Source organism: Ambystoma mexicanum, chromosome 2p (genome assembly GCF_040938575.1).
Source record: "Ambystoma mexicanum isolate Mex_15411 chromosome 2p, UKY_AmexF1_1, whole genome shotgun sequence".
NCBI classification, from domain to species: domain Eukaryota; kingdom Metazoa; phylum Chordata; class Amphibia; order Caudata; family Ambystomatidae; genus Ambystoma; species Ambystoma mexicanum.
In genome coordinates this window covers 313948395-313972994 of record NC_090923.1, presented here as the reverse complement: position 1 = coordinate 313972994, position 24600 = coordinate 313948395, and the positions used below count along the sequence as shown (strand labels likewise).

The window sequence follows — 24600 nt, the reverse complement described above, 5'->3', positions numbered from 1 at the left end:
CTTCTACATCTTGCTTTAGGTGAAAAATGTGTTTACTGTTAAATATGTGTAAACATATAGAAGGTAAAAAGGTTTTTTAATTACATCTGGGCACGTTCAGAAAAACACAGATGAACGATCCAGAATCTATGAAATTCAAGGGAATGCTATGTCCTGACGAAGATGGACATCACCTGCATGTCTTGTTAGATGTGTTGCTTCCATCAAAACTACTATTTTATAACGGTGCCATGTCATTTACATTTATTATTTGTTTTTTCTTTTTCCATGACACCTTAGTAGTTGACGCACAGCATCCCATAGTTAGATTTTAGTGTGTGTGCCTGACTGTTTATTTTGGAATTCGATATATTTCTTTCTCTAGTTTTTGTTCTGTGTTCCTGATTTGATTACTGAAATGAAATTTTCTTTGTTCGGTTTTCTGGATTTAATATTATTTGGACTGTGTTTTTTCATTTAATTGTTTATATATTTAGTCTGGTCAGAGTGACTGGGGGTCCCCCACTTTAGTGATTTCTTTCACTCGCTTGGGGCTCGACCCACGCCATGCCCAGATTAACTCTTAGGTTTCATGCGAATGATTGGCTGGTGACCTATTACAGCAGTCATTATTTGATACTAGCACTTTAAACAGTATGCACCTTTTTAGCTAATTGTTAAATATATGTCTGTATATTGTACTAGAGCTTTAGACAATTTAATACTTTTTTAAGACTTTATTTGCAACTAATAAATATAATGTTATAAATCAATTGTTTGTTTATTGTATGATGATCTGTGGGGCAGTTAGGGGGGTTTTTACCCTGTCTACATGGTTGAATGATGTCCTTTGAGTGAACTCCTTTGCCTTTCCGTTGGCTTGACCTCCATGTATTATTGGTTGGAAGTCTGTTCCCATGGTTTTTCCTAATTGTCAGGGAACGCCAACACCATTTGTATAAAGGGCCTCCGAGGGCTGATTGTTCTATGGATGCCCAGTGCTTAGTGATATGTTGTGTTGCTTGGCTTTCCAATAGTCGGGCCATTTGTGCTGCATACAGGTAACTTTCTACATCTAGGACTGCCAACCGTCCCCTCTGCCACCGTCAGCGTATTCCTAGCCACCCTTGGGAGCCTATGTTTCCAAATAAAGTTAAATATATGCGATTGAAGCTCCTTAAGAACCAATCTAGGTATCCAGATAGGCAGTGCTTGGAAAATATATAATAGTCTTGACAGCAGCATCATTGTGACCGCTGTCATTCTCCCCAACCAGGAAATTTCCATCCTCCCCCATTTTTCGAGGTCTTGTTTGGCCAATGATAATAGTGTCTGAATATTAGCTGCATACCGGGAAGTTAAAAAGACACCCAGATACTTCAAGGAGTGTGTCATTCAAGCGAAATCAGAGGTACCTTTTAATTTTTGGATAGCATTATGTGCTTCCGAGATGTTACGTATGGTGGATTTCATATAATTAATCTTAAATCCAGAGATTTCTGGAATCGCGCCAACAAGGAAACTATATTGGGAAGTGTTTCTACTGTGTCCACCATATAAAAAAGCAAATCATCTGCATAAATTGCAATCTTGTGTTGGTATCCAGCCACTTCCAGCCCTTGTGTTTGTAGAGCAAACCAACCTTGCAAGAGGTTACATGGACAAGACAAAAAGGAGTGGGGGATAGAGGGCATCCCTCCCGCGTGCCCCTTCCCTGATTTTTTGGGTCATACAATATGCCATTTAGTTTGATGCGGGTAGATGGAAGTACAAAATTTGCTAGCACCATCCTGAGAAAATTGGGACCGAAGCCAGCCCCCGTCAGCACCTTGGACAGATAACCCCAATCCACCCAATCAAATGCTTACTCTGCGTCAATTGATAATACAGCCATCGCTTTCTTATTACGTCTGGCTAAAGCTATTATATGTATAGTTCTTTGGATATCATCATGTGTATGCTGACCTGACACAACCCCTGTCTGATCGGCTCCAACCACAACCGGGAGCACAGAAGCCAGCCGGATGGCTAAGATCTTGGAGTAGATGCATGCATCATAGTTAAGGATTGCAATTGGTCAGTAAGAGAAGCATTGTGCTGGGTCTTTGTCCGGTTTACCAATTAGCGTTAGGACCGATTCTCCCATAGTGGAAGTTATGGTACCTGTATCTACAAAGGAGTTAAAAAGGAGTTAAAAAGGAGTTAAAAAGAATTGCTAGCTGAGGGGCCAGTATATTAAACTTTTTATAGAATAGAGCCGTAAAACTGTTGGGTCCTGGGGCTTTATTAGTGGGGAGACCGCAAATTGCCTGGGTGATTTCATCAAATGTAATGGGATCCTCTAACCTCTTCATCTCAACCTCTGCAATGTTTGGGAGGTGGGCGTCCCTGATAAAATACTCTTGAGTCGCATTATCTAATGTTTACAGCAGGGAAATGTTTTTAATACTGCGATATAATACGCAATTTCTCGGGTTCCTCTACAGATAATTTGTCCGCTACATCTCTTAACCTCTTAATTGTGTTCCTGTTCTCCTGAGCTTTAGGCTTATATACCAGAATTTCTAAGGCCTCGTCAGATGTGTTAAAGTAGAAATGTTTCATTTTAGGCATCTTTCACCTCTGCTCTAGCCCCCTGTAGTTGTCTGTACAGCCATTGAGTACCCTCCACTTTATATTTGGTTTCCCATTCCAGCACCTTCGTTTCAGCTTGCTGCCTTTGGGCCGTGTGAGAAACATGAGGGCGTGCTCAAGGATAGTCCCTTGGGATCCTTTGTTGTGGCCAGGGGAGGGCCATCGCTCTTGGATCCCGACCCTGGCGGCGGACGAGCGAGAGAGGATCACCTGAGCAGGGAGTCCTTGGGGACTGGGGAGAGCGCGCCTGAAGGCAAAATACGGTATCCCCATACCTTGCCCCCAATACATCCAACCTTCCCTCTTCGTTCATGGGATGTTGTCATACAAGTCCCATCAGGCCCCAGCTCGTTACCTTCAAAAAAGGAAGGGTAAAACAGCCCAGGAAATTACACCATTCTGTAAACCTTAACAGCAACCCAGTCCACCCTTCACAAACTGAAGAACCGTTAACACCTCCACCTTTATTCGTTCGAAAGAACTACAAAACCCAGAGTTCTTATTTTTCAAGACATCCCCCCTTTTCTGACATGCCCAAACACCCTTTGTCCATAACCCTTAGGAAAAACTACAATTCCCATAATCTCCTTTTCCACTGAGTTACCCAAAATACATTTCTCCCAGAAACTCCTTTATATAATTTTAAAGGTTATTCTTTTTCTCTCAACTCCCCTCTACCCCCCAATTGCGAAAATGACAAAGAAGAGGAAGAGGTTGCCTAGAGGAATGAGGATTACCAAGGAAAAGCCTACTGAGACACAGAGGACAGACTACCATCCATTAACACCAGACTGTCCCATTAATGAGGCCGGGCAAAGTCAGGCAGACCCAACCCAGACCAAACACCTGCAGCCACTTAAGAACTCCCAGGTGTACAAAAGGAGGCTGCAGAAAGAGGGAAGGCAGATGCTCTGAGTTCAGCAGAGGATCCCAACCACACTCCCTAGCATTGAAGGAGCAAGGTTGGGCACAAAACGGAGCGGTTTTCCTGAAGCTGAAGGAGAAGGCGGGCAAGACTGGAGGGCCAGGGAATTGGTTGACAAGTCAAACCAGCAAAAGAAGCACAGGCAAAACGTCCCTGTTGGTTGCAACCTGCCAATTTCCCTAAACCGCTGCCTAACAAGGAACCGGCTGGCCTTTTCGGAAGTGCCCAGAGAAAGCCAGCTCCCCTACTGGGTGAACAACAGAGTTGAGGAGGAGCAGAGGAGACAACAATGATCGCAGAACCTTGGAGACGCCATTGCTGAGACAAGCGTCCAAACACAGCCGGTGAGTTGATGTATGAACAAAAGTCTGGTCTGTGTTTCCAACTGCCAAAGGTTTTAAGTATTTGATGAACCAGATAAAATGAGATAAACTGAAAGTCGCAAGTGGCTATACAAACTTTGAGCGACAAAGAACTGCAATTTCTTTGAAAGGGGAGACCAGCAGCAGAGGGAAACCAGCACCACGTGGGTGCTAAAACAAAAAACTCTGGTCGAGCCCCATTTGATACAAACTACAAGTACCAGAAGGCCAAAGGAGGGCCAGCAAAACAGGTCAAAATAGTCATACAGAGGGTCAAGTAAAATCCCTGTACAATCGAAAGACTTTGATCGACAAGCGCAGTGAGAGAAAGAAGTGAATTCCCCAGTAAAAGTGAACATTGAGAAACCACAGGAATTTAATCCGGTTAAAGCAAGAGGGGTCCGAGTTCAGCGGGGGGATATCTGGCAGTGAAGCTATCACCCAAGAGTTGGCAGTCAGGAGGGGTCCAAGCCAACTAATTGAAATTCAGGGGTGAAACCATCACCCAAGAACTGACAGTCAAGAGGGGTCCGAGCCCAGAAGAGGGAGATCCGGGAGTGAAACTATCAACCAAAAGTGATTTACGAAAAGAACTGTGATATATTGTGAAATACGATACATAAAGGGTCAACCCAGAAGAGGACACAGGGGTGAAACCATCACCCTATCTTAACTATGGATTACAATTGAGAAGGGTCAGCGCCCAGAAGAGGGAGTTGTTAAAGGCACTTTTTGTTTTGTTGTTTGAACACCTCAGGCTCGAAGGTAAGAGACTTTCAAAGGAAACAAGACTTGGCCATCAGCGGTCCTGAGAACTGCCATTAGAGCTGCCGTCTCGTGCTGCAGAAGCCCGAGACTGTACTGTACTCCAAGCTCCCATTCTAATTTGTGCCTAAAACTTGGGGAAGGGAGACCCAAGCCACTGCATCCTGATTTATTATTTGAGAACATTTCTTTCTTTTGCTGAGAACTATCCTACACCCCTTTTTGTATTAGTTGTGAGGTTTGGCAATAGGTTTCTTAATATAGGCCCCTTTTGTTTTGACACAACACTACTAGGACTGCCTTATTTTGCATTTGATGGTTGACGTTTGCTTCCATCTTAGATCTAGGTTTAGATTAGGTGTTTTTGCAGTCTGCATACAGCATTTAATTGTCCAATAAACATCCTTGAACTGTGATCACTTGTGTCTGTTTTACTTGTTGTCACCATGAGTTCCTCACAGCCGTCAATGTTCGTTTACATGCTGAGGCTTAACTAATATGTTTCCCCCGTAGTGTAGGCTGAAGAGCATCCCACACACTTACTATGGATACAGCCCTGTTTAGGTTATCTTGAAAATAATGTGTGACCCGTTCGGAGATGGTGTCACAAAACAGTGGGTCTGTTAACAATTAGTCATTTAATTTCCATAAGGGAGTTTTCCTAACATCCGGAGCAAAATTCTAGAGTAATTGGACCAGTACTAGTTCTATGCAGGCCGAGCTACCCCTGAAGCAGAGGTTGGTAAACCAACAAGTAATCGATTCTAAAATAACTCAAGGTACATGCGAAAAATGTTGTCTTATAACGGGGGCAGACAGCGCCATATGTCTAGTAATTGTAAGTTGTAAGTCAGTCATAACTTGCTTGAGAGAGATCACTTTTGTATTGTCTGACTCCGATGATGGGCTTGCTCTATCGATTGCTGAATCCAGGACTGCATTGAAATCCCCTCCAACCACTAGATCCCCTCTCTGAAAATGTGCTATTCGTGGGAACACACAAGTGTGGAAGCCATCATTTTGCTGATTTCGGCCATATATTGAGACCCGGGTCAAGCCTCTAGCTCCCACCCTCACATGCACCCCCACATAGCAGCCTTGAGGATCTCGTAGTACATTAATCTTTTCAAAGCAAATGGAGCTAGACATTAAGATTGCTACCCCTGCTTTTTTCTGAGGGGCAGAGGAAACAAACTGGCGTGGAAACAATTTGTATCTCAACCTTGGCCAGTCCTTTGTCAATAAGTAAGTATCTTGCAGTAGCACAATATCAGATTTCACGAGTCTGGACAACACATTCTCTCTCTTCCTTGGGGGCGTTAAGCCCTTGAACATTCAATGACACAATCTTCATGCCTGCCATTCCTGGGTCCTTGTCCAGTCTATGGAACCTCTGCAGTCAGTGGAACTACCAGCAAGCACATGTTCCTCCAACCTGGTAGTACTGTATGAGGACAACCCTTTGCATTACCAATCTGGTTCCACAATTCAGCCATAAGTACAACAACAAAAATATAAATGACATACAAAACTAACAGTAAAAACAAAACAAGTTAGGACATGCCCCCATGGGGCGAACCACAGGTTAATAATCCCTAAACGAGTGGAGGGAACGTGCTCCCAATGCCCCTATAATCAACTTCTATTTCACTAGATGTGGTGGTAAGAGCCTGTACAGTGCCATTTGCAGTGCATCAAAACAGCCAAAAGAAAACTTCCGGACACGGTTCATTGATTGGAGCATCTCATCTTCTTAGTTAACGGGAGGGCCTTCATGTCTGGTCATCTGGATCTCTACTACTTTCTCTTTAGTCCATGGAGGGGCATCTGCGATCTTTCCGTCTATTCTTCCTAGAGCGGGACATGGTCCAACCTTCTGTGGGAGCCACGATTCCTCTGTCACTAGGAATCTGTATTTCTCCAGCTGGGATTTTCATGCTCTCGAATGCTGCTCAAAGGGAAGTATATTGATGTTGGTGTCCGTCCATTATAAACCGAATGCAGAATTGGTATCCCCATCGGTATTGGATCTTTTTGCTTGTGAGCCATAAGGTGAGCCGATGCATCGCCCTTCATTTCTGAATAGTCCTTTGAGACAAGTCCTGAAACAGGTGCAGGGTGTACCTCTGAATTGAATGGTTTTCTGGGTTCTAAATTTTTGAAAAATGAGTTCTTTAGTCTTAAAGAAATGGACCCTTGTTAGCACGTCTGGAAGGAGGTTCTGGTGCTGTTGGAAGTTAGAGTAAACTCACTGTGTTTGATCAAGCGTGAGATCCGCCTCCACTTCTCCCAATATCTCCAAAAACAGTTCTCATACCTAACCTTCAAGGTACAGGTCTTTGGCCTCTGTGGCGATGCCTCTAATGCAGACTTGAACGGTTTTCAGACCTGCTTCTCATCCACTGAGACTCTGTGAGCTTCCAATGCCGCCACTCCTTGTTCCAGTTGATCACAAGAGTGTGCCTGGTCACAGAAGGTCGACTCTAAATCTCCTAATCTGGACTCAATTTGCTGGCCACTATGCGCTAGCTCCAGAAACGAGCCTTTCAATTCTTGAAGAGTGGAAGCCATACTTTCAATTGAATGAAGTAGCTGAGTTAGACTGCTTTTCATGGCTGGTTGTCAGGGAGAGGGCCAGTTCTGGGCTGATAAGGCAACTATCAGACTAGCAACTATCAGACTGGGAGTCTTTGATTGCTGCAGCATCTCCTTAATTGAGGTCGTCCCCTTCTCTCTACCTTTCCCGGACTTCATTGTGAATATGCCTGATTCCACTCAGTCAAGAGTTTGGATGAAAAAGATGCTTGTAGTGCTTGACACTGGCTCTAATATCAAAAGTCTAATGACCTCCAGAAGATCAGAGGGAAATCCTCTAATGAATGGCCCTTTTAGTCTGTCTATTCTTGTCCCTGTGATATTAGGGCTGTAGCTGCTGCTGAGGGAAGTTCTCACCTACTAGGATGGTGTAGCATAAAGGCTGTGCGCCTAATCGTTCCCTCTGCTGCCAGCTCCTCAGTTTTCCTGGATACTCTGTTAGATGGAATTTGCGTGGATGTATAGGAAATGTTGGCTGTTCCGCGTTTTGATTCAGGGCTGTTCTCATCCGTGGATCTGATGACCTGCACAGTTCACAACAATAAATAGTGCAACTGCACTGCCTGGGAGGGACTAGTTACGCCATGCCCGATAGGTGCTTCTAATTTCGGGACTGAGTTCTGCACTGTGATCCGGTGATTACTTATACTTTACTGCTTTCTGTAGGCGGGTCGTTCTGCAGATGTTCTCCCCCACATCCATCACTCCTAGTCGGAAGCACACTGCGACTTCAGAGCGACTGCTATAGCTTCGTTGATCACCACCGGTGGGTCAGGAGGAAGTTTAAAGAGCGCTCCTCCTCACAACCTCTGCTCCAGGATCCGTTAAAGACACAGGCTCCCTTCTCGCTTCTCTGCACTCCAGGCACCTGTGACAGCTGGTCCGTTAGCCCAGTAAGGTGCTGATTCATTACATTTGTATGGAGGGAAGTTCGCTGCTCCTACCAACGAGGCTCTGTCTTCACGGGCGGCCCAGCAGCCATACTGTTGCATCGTAGTCAGTAACGGATCAGTCCGCTGTCTGGACCGTCTTATTACCAGGCGTATGCTTATGGGATCATAAAGAACAGATCCTGTGGCTGCTGAAGGGTTCCGGTTCTGAAATCTGTTAATTTCACTGCATTAGCAGGACATCGAGCGGCCATATCGCTGGCGTGTTAATCTTGAGCTGCGGAGCCCACAGGGCTAAGCCGCCATCAGCCTCCAGCAAGGCCACGCCCCCAGAACTGATGTAATATTAAAGTGTAGTTATGCCAGCACCTCAGCCCTACCAATCAGCCAAATGCATTTGGGACTAAGGGGAGCATTTAGGTTGTTTTCACGTAGGCCAAGGGAAAGAGTTTCAGTGGCTGAGACCAGGGAGTTCTAGGACTTGGCTTCAAGTGATTTGTAGGGAAGAGGTACTTTAATCTGCTCAAAAAAAATATCGTTGTCATTGATTCCTGAGACAGATGAAAGCTGAGAGTAAATGAGCACTCCTAAGGAATTTTTTTGAATGAGGTAATTCATTATAAGGTAATTCCGGAAGGAAGTGTGAATCACAAGTAAAGTACAGGTAGAAATTGGCGGTGGGAGCTGTGGTCTGGCTCTTTTTGCAGGAATTCATTAAATGTGTGTTATTTAGGTACCGGTTTTTAGCTGCCATACAGATATGGATGGTATAGAGGCATCTAGCTAATATTTGAGGTTGAAAGTTGTCAACTGCGACCACAGGAAGAGTCCCTTGGGATGATGTCTCATCAGCGAATCAAATGGGAACGAGAATCTCCTGAGAATCCATATGCATCTGATTGCACACAAAGAACTATATTTTATCCTGTGTTCATACTTTCACACAATTGGATGCTAATATTTTACTTGTTGGGATCAGATATTATTCCAGCTGGGATTCAAGCAGATCTCCAGGGGTTGGTATACAGAGTACCTTGTTAAAATCCAGTACTACGAAAAGCACCTGGTTTGCCTATATGTTGATGAATGTTGAATCCATGATGAAATGCAGGTCACTTTCCTCACCTGACCCGACTGTTGTGAGCAAGGAAAGCAGCCTTGAATGGAAGAAAATGGATGACAATAATTAAGTCTTGGATGGCCATTGCTTGAGAGAGCCCTGCTGCTAGAACTGCCCAGATTATGCGCTGATTAGTCTAGTTTGAAGGTTGTTTGGGACTTTGACTACTAATACATATTCTAAGTCAAACCCTGAGATCAGAAGACACAATGATCCAATAGATGCTTTTCTAGGATTGAAGGATGTGTTGCCCCCTCAGCTCCACATCTACCAGAAAGAGATAGGGACTTCTGCATTAATGTATTCAATTTTGGGATGGGTTTCTGAAGCACAAAGACAATGCCTTGTCTGGAGAAGGACTTTGCATAAGAATTTCTGTTGGGCTTGCAGCCCCATCCAAGACCATCCGTGATGATGAACCTTTGCCTGTGCCTGCAGATACCAGAAGCTCTGGACCAGACAAGGACCCTGTGAGGGTTCATCGTTCCTTTGACTCGGTGGAGCCAACTGAGCTGCCAACTCAACCGACTCCCTGTCCTCCTAGCGTTTGTAGTGCGTGAACCTATATGAAAGCCAAGGCACAAAGGAGAGTATATGGAGACATTGCAGCACTGATAACTGGACAGATCAACATCTGTGGAGTTACTACACAATTGGATTACAAGACATATAAAAGTGGTGTTACAAGAGAACATCAGTACCTGGAAAGGTACTTCCACTGACCTGTTTCTGGTTCAGGAGATGACCACATTCTAAAAAACTGAGGGTCACTGAACTTTACATTGTGCAACCACATCATTGGAACCACTCATTCCTTGTTTTCAGGAAAAACAGGTCCTGAGACTTGCCTAGAGCCAAAACTTGGAAAGCTTTGGACACTTTAGCTCAAGATGAGCTAAACCAGAACGGTCACAAGCCGGTCGCCTCACAAAGAGACTTCTCTGTTGACCTCAACAGAGACTTGTAGAATGACTCACACCTACTAAGTATAAAGCATTCTTACTTCCTGCAATAGATTAAGTGCCCCTATACCTCCAACACTGTGGCGACAATCCTTACTTGAAGAAACAGATTTCTGTACTATATTTCTGTTGCCCCGCTCCATCCACTCCAGAAATGTGTGATGTGGTTGTTTGACCACCGTCACCTTACCAGTGGTGTGGATGCCTTCACAGACCGTTTGTGGAGGCCTTAGAAATTCTTAACCTCTTACCATGCCTGGACCAACAACCTTGGTGGTCGCTTCAATGAGAACTTGAAAGCATGAGAGCTGCTTCATGATGGGTGTGTGGAAGAACCCCTGAGGAAAAAGTAGGATCTCCTACAACCATACCTGTGGCCTCATTGAAGGCTCAGCAGTCAATCATCAGTAATTATTTATAGTTGCTAGCACTTGGTCCTATGGCATTACCATGGGATTACAAGTGGTGGTTTAAATACCCATGTTTGGAATCCATAGGACGTCATGGAAATTTGTTCAGAATAACCACCAACTGCATTATTGGACAGTCAATCTGCCGATTTTTGGCTAAAGCAGATGATTTATGTCCAGCATATTGCTGGAGGTAAGGCCTCTTTTTCCAAGGTCAGAACTCGGAATTCAGTGGTGTGTAAAAACGGTGGAAATCCCTTAACAACCAACAAAATACACAGTAACAAAATTACTAGCACGTTTGTACTGCCCCACCATACTCTTAATGAGGCCCTTGGAGTCCAAACCAGGAAGTGCTGAACTATTTGTTTGGGCTCAGTAAAGATATGGGCCAGTCATGGCAAAGGGTAGGCTACAGGCTAGTAAGGACTGAGTAATGAATGATAGAATCAGAAGGTTAGCATTGTTGGTTATCAGGTGGGCCAGGAGGCCCTTATGATTGAATTCACATAGCACAGTACTTTGCAGGACAAGTGGGCTGGCATCTACTTTGTTCTTAAAAAGATGTGCGAGTAGATAAGGAATTAAATGAATACAGAAAAGACATATATCAGGTTAAATCAATGTGTATTATGTTTGTCAGGCTTGGTTTGGTCTGAGTTCCGACCTTGAAAAGAAGGTTTTACCTCCAACAATATGCTAGACATGAATCCTCTGCTTTAAGGACAAAAATCGACAGAAGTACTATGGCGGAAATGCACCTGGCGCTTATTCACAAAATGTTCCCATGGAGTCCTACCACTTGTAATCCCATGGTAATGGAACAGAATGGTAGCAACAATAAACAATTACTGATGATTTACTGCTGAAAATGCAATGAGGCACCAAGTATGGTAGTAGGATATCCTACTTTGCCCAGAGGTTCTTCCTCACACTTATCATGCTTTTAACCTCTTATAAACCATTATGGAGATTGTGATGAGGGCCCCTGCTGGGATTCAAGGGAGACTAGTGAGGTGAGTAGATCCAGATAAGGCAATTAGGGAACCAGGGCGAGACCACCATGGCGAACGCCCAGCTCAGACCCAAGAATCCAAAAGAGCACCATCGAAGACCTCCCTAACCCACATTACTAGGCATTATTGTAGACAGCAGAAAGGGTACGGCTACATCTCCCATAATCACCCTGGTTTGATAACAGAAACCCCAGACCAGATCAGGCCTAGGAGGAGTTAAAATCCCAGGCCTTCTTCCGTGGAAGAGAAAGACAGGCTGTGGAGAAAATCTGATCCCGTCTTACTGGTTGATGCCCACCTGTTCCTGGGGGTGGAGAATAGAAGCAGTCCTTAAGAGGGGGTGCCCACCTGTCTTTGATCCAGCCCAAAAGAAATCCTGAAGTGAGTATTATCTAAAAGGGAAGTAATCTTGTGTGGAGTGATCCTATAAAGGGAATTAGAGTAAATCCTGGCCCCTATTATTTGTTAGTACTGAGGGGTGGGAATAGATACATTAATTGTGCATCCCATGAAGTAAGGGAACATTTCAGAAGTGTATGTGCTGGTAGAAAATATATATATTGATAGATTAGGTCCCATGGTGTGTATACAGTGAGATTCACCTAACCCTTTCATCTGGAGATGACGTATTGCACAGAAGAACTAGCAACAGGGGTCAAAAAGGTCATTTTATGGTGTGCACACATAGAAAAAAAAGATAACTGAAGTAATTCCTGGGTATACCATCAAGCAGACTATTGTGATTAATGCAGGGTTTCTCAAGATAAAAAGGAGAGGATGATTATTCACAGTCCATTTCTTTCCCCTGTTCAAGGTGCGGATAGAAAGGGAAAAAGGCACAATTGGTAATTGAACAGCAACATCACTGAAGGGAGTTCTGCCAACATACTGCTGAACGGAGAAATTACTTACCGTAATGTTCTTTCTATGGATACTTCTCCTGCAGATTCCTCATCTGATAGATTATCCTCATCCAGCTCTGCTACTCTGAAACATTTCAACAGGGGGCTTAGTGGACCTAGACTAGGCCGTCGATTGTCAATGCGTCTTGCTTGGTGCTCGATCATCGGCTCCGGACGAGATGTCAGTCATCGTGTATATATACCACGTCACTACGCCCCATACCTCAGTTCCCCTTTTTTCCCTGTACTTGAATGCTGCAGAGGAAAACAATGGGAGAAAAGGCTAATCAGCCTGTAACAACGTGATAATGAGAAACATGCCAAAGGGGTGAAACCCCAAGAATGTAGAGAAAAAATGAAAGGTTTTTTTTCTTCTTTTTTTAAAAGCAAGCGACTAGCCAGATAGAAGCGTCACCTCAGAGCAATCACCAGGCGTCCCTTTGCTGAGACAGATGCGCCAATCCATAAGAACTTTTTGAGCGGGGATGGATGGGAGAGGCGATGGGCAATCTGCGGGAGAAGAACCCATAGAAAGAACATTACGGTAAGTAATTTCTCCTTCAATGGATTGCTTTTCTCCTGCAGATTCCTCATCTGATAGACTCCCCAAGCAGTTAGGACCACGGAGGTGGGCAGAAAGTGTTACAGTAGCAGATTTTTGTAGAACTGCCCTACCAAAGCACGCATCCGCCCCACGGGCGGCATCTATACAATAATGCCTGGTAAATGTGTGCAAGGACGACCATGTGGCCGTACGACAGATGTCCTTAATGGGAACTCCCCTCTGCAGGGCTGTAGAAGTCGAGATCCCTCTCGTTGAGTGTGCCCTGATGCCGGGAGGAAGCTCCCTGCCTGCAGACTGGTAACATTCTGCATTACAAAGAATAATCCAACAAGACAGAGTCTGCTTAGTTACAGCTAGACCCTTGCAGGACAATGAATGAGCCATGAACAGCTGGCCACATTTCTGGAACTCAAACGTCCTAGCGATGTAAAAATGCAAGGCTCTTTTTGAATCTAAGGGGTGGAACCGCTCCTTCACCTTGTGGTGGAGGGTAGAAGATTGATAAATCTATGGACTGAGAAAGGTGAAACTCAGAAACCACTTTGGGAAGAAGGCAAGGCCTTACTTTAAGGGAAACCTTTTCCCGAGAAAAACACCGGAACGGGGGCTTGCAACACAAGGCCTGCAACTCACTAACTCTCCAGGCTGACGTAATCACAACCAAAAAGGCTGTTGACAGAGATAACCGTCTCAAAGAATAGAAATGCATGGGCTTAAAAGGAGCAGCCATCAAAAATGTCAGAACTAGGTTTAAATCCCAGTCGGTGACAACAAAGGGAGTTGGCAGAAGCTTTTCACAAGGCCCCTCAGGAATTGGGCCATAACCGGGATCGTGAAGAAAGAACCTTGATCCGGGGACCTTTTGAACACAGACAAGGCCGCAAAATATCATTTGACTGTGGTAACCTGAAGGCCTGCTGGGGCCAGTGACCGAAGGAACACCATCAGTATAGTAGTGTGGCAAGAGATGGGATCAATCTTGGGTTAACTGCACCACACCTCAAATCTATTCCACCTGTACGCATACAGAGATCTTTTAGACAGTCTGCGTGCAGCCAGCAACACCTCGAGTAGCTGCTCTGAGAGGTCCCATTCATCATACCTCATCCTCTCAAGAGCCACGCATGTAGGTTGAATGACTCCGGGTGGAGTACCCTAACATCTGACTGGGTCAGGAGATCCAGGTGCAGAGGCAACCAGTGAGGCGGACAGATGGTCCAAGAGATCAGAGTACCACGATCTCCTCGCCCAATCCAGGGCAATCAAGATCATGGTTGCTCTAAACCTCTTCAATCGCCTGAGAACCCATGGAATGACGGGAATTGGGTGGGGAAGGCGTAGTGGAGAGGGAAGGTCCAATCCACCACAAACGCGTCCCCCAGTGCACTGTTCGCTGTGAATTCCCTCAAGCAAAACTGTCTGCACTCCCTGTCGGACTCTGTGGCAAAAAGATCCACTGCTGGGGTACCCCAGCGAGAGAAGACCTCCTACAGGACTTCCTGGCACACTTCCCACTCGTGTGAGACAGTGCTTTGCCTGCTCAGAGCATCCGCTAAGCCATTCTCTGTACCCACCAGATCAACTGCTAAGATATCAAATTGATTCGCCAGCAACCAGAACCACAGCTGCATCGCCTCGCTGCAAAGGGGAGTGGAGGTGAGCGCACAGCACCCTGCTTATTCAGGTAGTGCTTGGCCACTGTGTTGTCAGGACATGCTTCCCCTTGTGAGACTTCACGAAAGCCCTCAGGGCTAGCCTGATGGCTCGCAACTCCAGCCTGTTAATGTGCCACTTGGCTTCCGTTGCTGACCAAAAGCTGTTCACCTGCAGGTCTTTGCAGTGAGCACCCCAACCCTTCAGAAGACGCATCCGTGGCCACTCGGGCCTGGGGCCAAGGAGGCCAAGGAGGCCAGAAGGGTTCCCCCGCCATAAGATTGCCATGGTCAGTCCACCAGCTGAGGTTGTTGACCACTTGGCTGGACACCTTGAGGGGATCCGTGAGCTCGCTGAGGTACTGTGACCACAGACCTCTTTGGAGCCACTGTAGCGATCTCATGCACAGCCTGGCCTCTGGCACTAGAAAAATATAGGAGGCCATGAGACCTAGGAGGCAGAGGTAGGAAGCCGCTGGTAAGGTGTTGTGATTTCCAGAACAAGTGTACCATTTGTGCTATGCCGTCTACTCTCTACTCGGGAGGGAAGACCTTCCCCACCCGGGTGTCTAGGACTGCTCCAATGAACTGGAGGCTTTGGACTGGCGTCACATGGGACTTCTTCAAGTTCAGGGAGAAGCCCAGCCAGTGCAGTAGCAGGCAGGTGTCCTCCAGATGTGACAGGACCTGCCCCACGGACTTTCTTCGGATCAGCCAGTCGTACAGGTAAGGAAATACATGGACCCCGGCTCTCCTGAGGTGAGCTGCGACTTCCGCCATGAGCTTAGTGAAGACCCTTGGTGCGGCGGTCAACCCAAAGGGAAGCACTTTGAACTGATAGTGCTTGTTACCTATGAGGAACCTAAAGGACTTCCTGGGCTTTTGGTGTATCGGCACATTGAAATAAGCATCCTGCAGATCTATTGACACCAGCCAGTGCTGAAGTTCGAGGATCTGGAGAATTTCTCTCAACGTCACCATTCTGAATTTGTCTTTCCTCAGTAACTTGTTCAAGGCCCTGAGTGGGACGCAGACCTCCTCCCTTCTTGGGTACCAGGAAATATCAGTAATACCAACCCAACCCTCGCTGATCGGAAGGTACCTCTTCCATGGCACCATTCAACAACAGGACTCGCATGTTCTTTCTGGAGCTCATGTCCCGGTTTGATTGGAGGCAGCGTAGGTCTGTCCGGTGGTTTTCTTAAGAAGGACAGACAATAATTCCTCCGAACGAGCTGCAGGGCCCTGAATCAGAGGTCATCTCTTGCCACTGGGGCCAATGTTCTGCCAACCGTCCACCAACCGGCAAGTAGTGGAAGAGGAAATCAAAGAGGCTTAGAGGGCGGTGCCTCTGCTGCCGCTGTTTGCTGGCCTCTGGAAGCCCCTCTGCCCCTTCCGATGCACGAGAAACGCTTCTGCCTGTGAGAGCTGTGCTTCCCTGCCGTAAGGCACATGGCGCCTGTAGCCTCTGCCCCTGCAGGGAAAGCCGAGGGCAGGTTTGGCCTGCTGCGCAGCTCGTCCCAGCAATTTTGCTGCTAGTTTAGACTCTTTAAACCTTTCCAAAGAGTCATCAGCCTTCTGGACAAAAAGAAACTCTCCCTCGAAAGGCATGTCCAGTAGCCTATTCTGTACATTCAGAGAGATAGGCTTGCCTTCTTAGTACTACTGCTGACCCCATATAACGGCCAATGCAGTCGGCCACGTCCAGGCCTGTTTGCAACGCTTGCCTACCCTCCTTCCCATCTTCCACCAGTAGTGTAAACCCGTCACCCATTTCACCTTCAGGGATGTTTTGCGCTGCCTGCTCCACAGCTTTCCATAAACCAAAGGAATATTTTGCAAATCCACATGCTGCCAGAAGTAAAGACCTTCTTGGCCATTGCATCAAACCTTTTGCCTTCCCTGTCCGGAGGCAGATTCGAAGTGGATGCTGCAGGTCTGGTAGTGATTGCGGCTGCCTGCACAACAAGCCCTTCTGGAGAAGGGTGAGAAGCCAGGAAAGATGGATCTTCTCTTGCCGGCCTATACTTCCCCTGTAAAGTTAGAGTTGACTGGGGGAATGGAGCAGGGATGTTGCCACAAGGAGGCTAGGGGGTCTGTAATTGCTGGATTAAGTGGCATGTGATGCTCTGTCAAAGGACCTTCATTTAATATGTCTCAATTCATAGCCGTGAACAGGCGCTGAAGAAGACTTCAAACCTAGGCTGTCTTCTACCCTTTGGACCAGACCCCTAAACTTAGCATGGGTGTAGGTGTAGGGTTTACCCTGCTGAAGTTCCACAACTGGAGATGTGTACAGGCTGCTGGCATTGTGTAACCCCTGGGGACATGTACAGGCTGCTGGCATTGTGCAACCCTTGGGCTAATGCCAAAAGGTCTGCTTGGTCACCCAAGAAATTGACACCTCCCGACCGTGTATACATGGGATCGATGTCCTGTCATGGCCCTGGTCGGCGTCGAAAATCGATGCCATGGACTCGAAGAATCCCTACCTGGAGAGAGGAACGAAGGATCAGTCGGGGCTGGGTATTGCTGTGACGTTAAAAACGTCAGCCTATCGACGCTCTTGAGAAGTGCCAGGCATCAATGGTTTCTGAGCCTTTTTCGTCATCGAGCCCGAAAGCTTGACATCACGTCCGGAGCCGACGATTGAGCACCAAGCAAGACGTATCGATGGCCGAGTCAAGGTCCACTACATCCCCTGTCGAAAATGTTTCAGAGGAGCAGAGATGGATGAGGATATATATCAGATGAGGAATCTGTGGGAGAAAAGCAATCCATTGAAATACCTTTTCTTTTCTACAGCCATTCACATACCCGAAGGTCCAATAGTTGGTTAAAATGCTGTTGAAATTCTGAAAGGTAAATCGAGTAAGGGGGGCAGGGGGGTGGGGTGGTATCTATTTTGAATAAAGGGGAAGTAGCAAGAGTTGGATAGGTATGGATATTTTAACTACTTTGTTGTTTTTCACAAATGAAAGACTCCTCCTGGATTCTCAGGCATATATTTCATGCTGCATGTGTTCACACAGTGAATTAAATGTACAGATACCTATGGTGATGTGCATGTTACAAAAGTAACAGACTGTAGCATTGAAAACTGAAGTGACTAGCATTTTCATTCATTTTTAATCATTGCAATTAGAGTTAATAGAAGTGTAACATATTTTCTTGATAATGATTCATTTCTTGTTATGAAAGGGGAGGGAAGCTGTAAGGAATCATTTATAGTGAATTGGGGTCCCAGATTCATAAAATAACTTTATTAAATAAAGGAGAATTGTGCGCACCTCGTTTGAGCTGGGTGGGAAATTCTCCTCAGATATCGCCCAGTTAAAACATCCTACATGGTAGCCATTATCACAACCCTTTTGAGTAGCCCAATTTTGTTCATAGTCCCGAGCAAAACACTACAAACCAAATCCCTTACTTGCGTCCTATGTGAAGTCCACTTTGCATCATGACAGACAGTGTTGGAAGTGGGATCCAAGTAGGCATCCCACGCAACTCTTAAAGGTCAAAACAATTGGGTCATGGTCTTGCAACCCTACCAAAGATACCACATGAGCTGCTGCATTTAGCCTCTTCTGTATTGAAGATTTGGAAGTTCCTCTCAGAACCTACTAGGTTATGGGTGCAGTTTCCCGAGGGAACTGTTGGTAAGATTAGAGCCAATCAGGGCCCACCCTTAAGTATGGCAGATACCTGGGGGTTGGTGTAAAAGATTGGGACATCGGGAGGAGGTCAAGGTGCTTCTATTCAATCCTAGTGACAAGACTTTCATAGAACAAAGGACCCGAAAGCACAAATTATATGTGAACAGTACCTTCCAATTATGGTACTTGAAACTACTGGTCTCAGCCATACCTAAGGGGTTCACCTATTCCTCGCTAAAATCCCAAAATAAGAATCACCAACCCTCCCAAGTTCTGAGTGATAGGGAGTCCCCGCGTACTTCCCAACAATATAGTGGCCATCTTCCCCTTTGCACAGATTTTGCAGCAGCTCAAAGAAAGGACCCCTCACTACAATCTGTCTTTACCAATGTGATATCAGGGGAGGAAAGACTTTGGAAATTGGGGCCATATTTTGTTGAACCAAGAGCTTCTTTATCGCAGACAATAACCTTACTGGGAATGGGAAAAGGCACTACCAGCTGCTGGACCTGCCATCTTTTAGAAAGTCAGTATTGAATATTTTCCATTGCCACTTAAACATGGACAAGTACACTGCAAACTTGTCCTCAGAGGTATTCTTCCTTTCCTCTCCTTCCCCCAGAAGCTCATTGTCTCCAGAGCCCTGGTTCTCTCTAAACTGGACTATTGTAACAGCCTCTATCTAAATCTGCCTGCCTCTACTCTCCGCCCTCTGCAACTTATCCAGAACAGAACTGCGAGACTTGTCCTTGGCCTCAAGCCCAGAGACCGTATCTCTCCAGGACTAAAATCTCTGAACTGGCTCCCAGTGGCTGCGAGGATTAAGTTCAAAACCCTCTGCATTGTCCACGAGGCCTTCTGGGGCCTGGTGCCGCAATACCTTCAACTCTCTCTCCCCAAACATCTTCCTTCCCGAGCTCTTCGCTCATCCGCCTCCAACTCCCTCAGGGTCAGTCACTTCTCCAAGCAACGAGTTGGTGGTAGATCTCTCTCTTCGGCAGGGGCCTCCCTCTGGAACAGCCTTCCTGCCTCCCTGAAACTTGAGAAGAACCATCTCCGGTTCCAGAAGCACCTCAAAACCTTCCTCTTTGCTTCTGCTTTCTCTCCCCCACTCCCCTGCTGAATTCCTGGTTGGACCTGCACTGGTTACCTGGCCACCCTTTCTGATCCTGGGCACAAGCCACGCCAATTGCACACCTGCACTGCCTCCCTGGCAACCCCCGCACCTGGGGACTGTTGTTCTGTATCCCTACAGTCCCCCTACCAGCACTTATGTCTGCTCTTACCTTGCACTTGCCACCATCTGGCCATTCTATTATCTTATTTATTCTACTATCCCATGCATTGCACTTTCCCCTCTCACTCCCCCACACACTTTTCCCTTTCCACCTTCCCATGCACTTGTGCGATCTGAATGACACCTGGCCTAGTAAGATCGTTGTCTGTCTTCCCTCTGTTCTCCCTCCCTTGCCTCGTTGCGCCTCGAAACACTTGTGTATGGGCACGTTATAAATGCCATATCATATATCATATATACCAGGCATATAGATTTGTCATGACCTTTACATTAGTAGACTGAATGTGGTAAATCATGGGTATATGTTCTATAGGGCAGCAACACAAAACACAGATGGAAAAATGTAATTATCGCATGCAGTAAAAACATTACTGCAAAATGTAATTCAGAAAACATCTTCTATTAGGTGCCCACAGCTTCTGCTTAACACCTTGTTCTATCATCTTTCCCTGCAAGCGCAGGAATGCATAGTATTACTTTTAAAGTTCATATTCTTAACATTTGTTATAATCTTTTTCTATGCAGGGAACCCTGACAAACAAGTTTGGAGGTGGTTAGCCCTTTCACTAAGAGAATCGATTAACACTCTAAAACAGCTGGGGAAACCTCTCTAGCATACCCAACAAATTGAGGTTTGTAAGCTGGAACTTTCGCGGATGCTACCATCTAATGAATAATGAGAAATTGATGGGGGAGCTGTATTGGGATGGCTTCCAAATGGTTGAAATTTGTGCAACTGGTGGTATAAAGGGGCATCCCAAGAGAGGCTTATTACTCACTTATAAGGATTAAATTCAAACTGAAAAAAAGGACGAATGGTGTATCTTGCAATCCATGTTAATAGTAACCTTTAGGGTTGGGGTTTCGGGCGGAGGCTTCTCATTACTAATTGCCAATGTATATTGGAACCCTATGGAGCATTCTGATCAACAGTTTGAGATTGAACTTAAAAACCTTGGGATGAAGATGGATCTGTGGCTTTATGCTAACTTAGGGGGGAACATTTTTATAGTGGCCGACTTGAATGTTGACCGGGTTGTGGGTGAAGTTCTAAGAACTAGCATTGACACTTGCACTCCAAAGGGTGGGAATTCCAAACTCAGAGGTGCATTATGGCTACATTTTGGGGAGATCTGGGGCTTAGAATTGGTTCAAAACGAGCAACATACTTGGAAAGATAGGGGTAATGCCTCGATAATAGATTATATTTTCCTCTTAGGAGAATTGAGCAAATGTATGCAGATGTTTGTAGTAAAGGATGTTTTGATAAACCCCAAAAGGTAATAGAATTAAATGGACGCACAACAAAATTGTTAGGTCTACATCTACTATGATTAATGAATATGGTATGTCCCCCCTAACTCAACGTGTGCAGAGATATTCAGTTATGAATTTTGCTTCATATATAAGCAAAACTATTCAAGATATTGAAGGAAATTCGACTGAAAGAAATACCCCTAAGATAATATACAGGCATAATACTGACATTGAGGTATATGAACAGAAAGCAGTCATCCGGAAAGAGATACGGCTACTTCAAAAACAGGGGAAGCATGACCCTTATATATTGAATATGATTTTTAAAAAAACAACATTACAAGAATTGGTGGATTAGTCATAGAGGCAGAAGGTCTCAATTGAATGGAACAGGTATGCTGAACTTATTGAAGGGATACATCTCATCCAATTTCTGGAATCTTATTAACAGTTTACAACATACCCAGAAAGATTTCAGTTTAAATCCAATTTCGGAAGGGGCATGGTTGGGTCATTTTTCTAGCATTTATGGATACAGTGCTAAGATCCCGAAGATTGCTTTCGAGGACAAATTGGAATGGACATTGGACAACTCAATCGATACGGTGTCCAGACTAATTATGAGATCGAAAAATGCTGGCGCTCCAGGTCCTAACAATTTATCCAACAAAGTTTTGAAGTTTACTTCTTTATACTGGGCTAGAGTACTCTGTAGTCTCTATAACAATGTTTTAAAAACCAAGATTATACCACAATCGTGGAGAGTGTCTATTGTCCTACCAGCTTTTTTAAAAGGCCCATGCTTAACTCCTCTTAGCTATAGAGCCATCGCAATTGCGGATCCAGGTTCTAAAATGTTTGCGTCATTGGTATTAGCTGATATCCAGATATGGATCAATGCAAATCAAATACTGGACCTTAAAAGGTTTAAAAAAAATATTGGTACATACTGTGGGGGTTTGATTTTACGCTGTCTGCAAAATAAAGTGATGCAAAAGGGTGCGAGGCCTACTTTTATTGCCTCAATGGATCTTAGCATGGCATTCGATCTGGTAGATCGACCGACTTTATGAGAAAGTTGCGCGATTTGGGCATGACAAAACATTTGTTGGAGATAGTTATAGCCTTATACTCAGATACAAGACTAAAGGTTTGCTTAAATTCAGAGGGACTGCTGTCAACCGAGATATTTATTACCAACAGCTTAAGACAAGGCTGTATGTTAGCTCCCACTTTATTTAATCTCTATGTAAGTGGAGCAGAAAGAGCTTTGGCAAACAAAGGTTTAGTCTTGCCAAAACTGAGTGATGTCCGCATTGGCTGGATTGCCCACGAGGATGATTTATTGTTACTAGATAACACTAAGGTTGGTTTACAATGCTTGATTAAGGAATTTGAGAAATTTGTTAGCGAGTTACATCTAAAAATAAATCCTACGAAAACCATCTTTTTACGTATGGGTAAACCAAAAAATAGCCAAGTCTCATAAACATGGTATTGCAAAGGCAAACATATTAAATGTCAAAGTGCCTTAAAATATCTGGATTACTATTTCTCTGGAACTGGCTTGATAGCTCTCATTAAAGACCAGCTGAAGCTAAACTGAAGCTAAAAGCAGAAATAGCAATACGGCAAATGTGCATTATAGGAATAAAATATGGAAAATTATCCATGACACCGCTGAGAGAATTCTATATTATGAAAGTTCTCCCAAGGTTATTATATGGCTTGGGATTTGTTGCTTTCGAGTTTATGCATCATCTAAAGGTGTTGGAGGGCATAATATGGAGAGGTATTCTGTTTTTCCTTCCTAAATGTGTCCCAATTGATCTCATTCGAAATGAATTTGGTCTTCAATCTTTAAAATCTCTTGTAATTTGGAAAAGACCATTATTATGGAGGAAATGCACAATCAATAGAGATAAGGATCTATATGCGTCCGCTGGAGTTGAAATGTCATGTGACTTTATGAATAAATTGAAAATGGAGGCTGAGGATTCAATGCAAAAATTGGGGATGTCTGCTACTACATTGTTGAATAATCCTGATAAGATTAAAAACAATACTGAGAGGTAATGACTGGCAATATAACATGACTACAATATCTGAATCAAAACTATATTATCAGGCTTATTCGCTCTGGAAATCTTTTCCTGTAATGGAGGGCTATGTGATGAAGTATCCAAGCAGGCGAATATATGCAATGAATATATGCTTTTTAGGATGAACGTGATGCATACGAATCAGATAATAAATATTAAAAGCAAGTTATATGAAACACAGAAATGGTGTAGATACTGTAAAATTGGGGGAATTCATAAAACACTTGAACACATCATACTTATTTGACCTGCCCTCTCCTTTCAAAGGATTACATACTTTGCACAATTTGTTAAATCAACTTTCTCTGTTAATAGAGAACAATTATGGTATCTAATGTTGCATGGGAACTTAACTTTAAATGTTCGTGTAACAGCTTTTTTGAAAAACATCTGTGATTTGTGCTAATACATTTTTTAATTTTGTTAGTTACTTTTAAGCAACGTTGTGAAACTCCTTTGGTTTTATGTGACATATGTGAGAAATGTACGGTACACATGTTTTGTACATTTTTATTCTAGGAAATGTGAATGTTTTTTCTTTCTAAGGTTGTTAGGTAACTGTAATTTTGTAATTGAAAAACTTCTTTTCTGAATTTTGTAAAGGTTTATAATGAACCCAAAAAAATAAATACCCTTTGTCTTGAAGTTCCAGCATGCAATGTTTATTCCCAAGCACGGTTTGTCAATTTAAAAAAAAAACTCTGATTTCAAGTTCATGCATAAAACATTTCATCTTACCTTCAGGGTGCTGCATGTTACATTTCTCCAAGTGTTCATTTTCTTAATGCTCGTCCTAGGAATTATGTCATGAAGTTTCAGCATACAGCATTTCTCCTTATTCTCAGTCTCTTAATGAGCTCACAAAACTCAGAACCCAAATTCTGCATGCAATATTTCTCCTCATTCTGAGTCACCTAACGCACTCCAGCAGCTCTTGTATCAAGTTCCGAAATGCAGCATTTCTCCTTAATCTACCAATGAGCTCTATCTGGGTTTGGACTTGGATGATTTTTCTCTGTGCTGTGGCCCTCTCCCAGGTCTGACACTCTTGAGCATGGTGTTCGTCTGCGATCCCTCACCATCTTCTCGGTTCATTCTGTCATGCTTTCTTCGTCTGTTCAGTATTCTCTCCATCGCATTTCATATCTCTGCTAGGCCTCAGTATTTGGCGCCACTTCTATGCCTCTGTCTCACACCGTCACTTCACCCAGAGGTCATGTAGTGGTTGGTCTCTTCCCCCTGCTGCTGCAGGGAGACTTTACACCTGTGCACCACTGACTCGACAGCTCAGGCGGCACACCTGGGCTCTCCATGGATATACTTCCCTGACCACCATCAGACTCCACTCCCATTCACCAATAAGAGCCCTTCCTGTTTTCTTTTTCTACAATTTCTTCCTGCTACTGTGCTGCAGTGTGGGTCAGTCACCTGAACATAGTCAGGGAAGAAAGAGTCTTTCACACACTTCTTACTGCTAGTTGGGGATATTTAATCACAAATGATCTGCATAC

The 24600-nt window shown here is 44.6% G+C and overlaps 2 protein-coding genes across 6 annotated transcripts in view; one reads left to right on the top strand and one right to left on the bottom strand.

Moving 5' to 3' along the window:
- The window catches only part of CHDH (choline dehydrogenase), a 1156730-nt gene extending 1132996 nt beyond the window's left edge, over positions 1-23734 (top strand). Inside the window, exon 8 of the mRNA XM_069643628.1 lies at positions 20256-23734. Coding sequence (XP_069499729.1) covers positions 20256-20344 — 89 coding nt within the window. The 3' untranslated portion in view covers positions 20345-23734. The remainder of the gene's footprint in view (positions 1-20255) is intronic.
- The window catches only part of CACNA1D (calcium voltage-gated channel subunit alpha1 D), a 2225258-nt gene that overhangs the window by 68570 nt on the left and 2132088 nt on the right, over positions 1-24600 (bottom strand). The gene's annotated exons all lie outside the window — the stretch shown is intronic.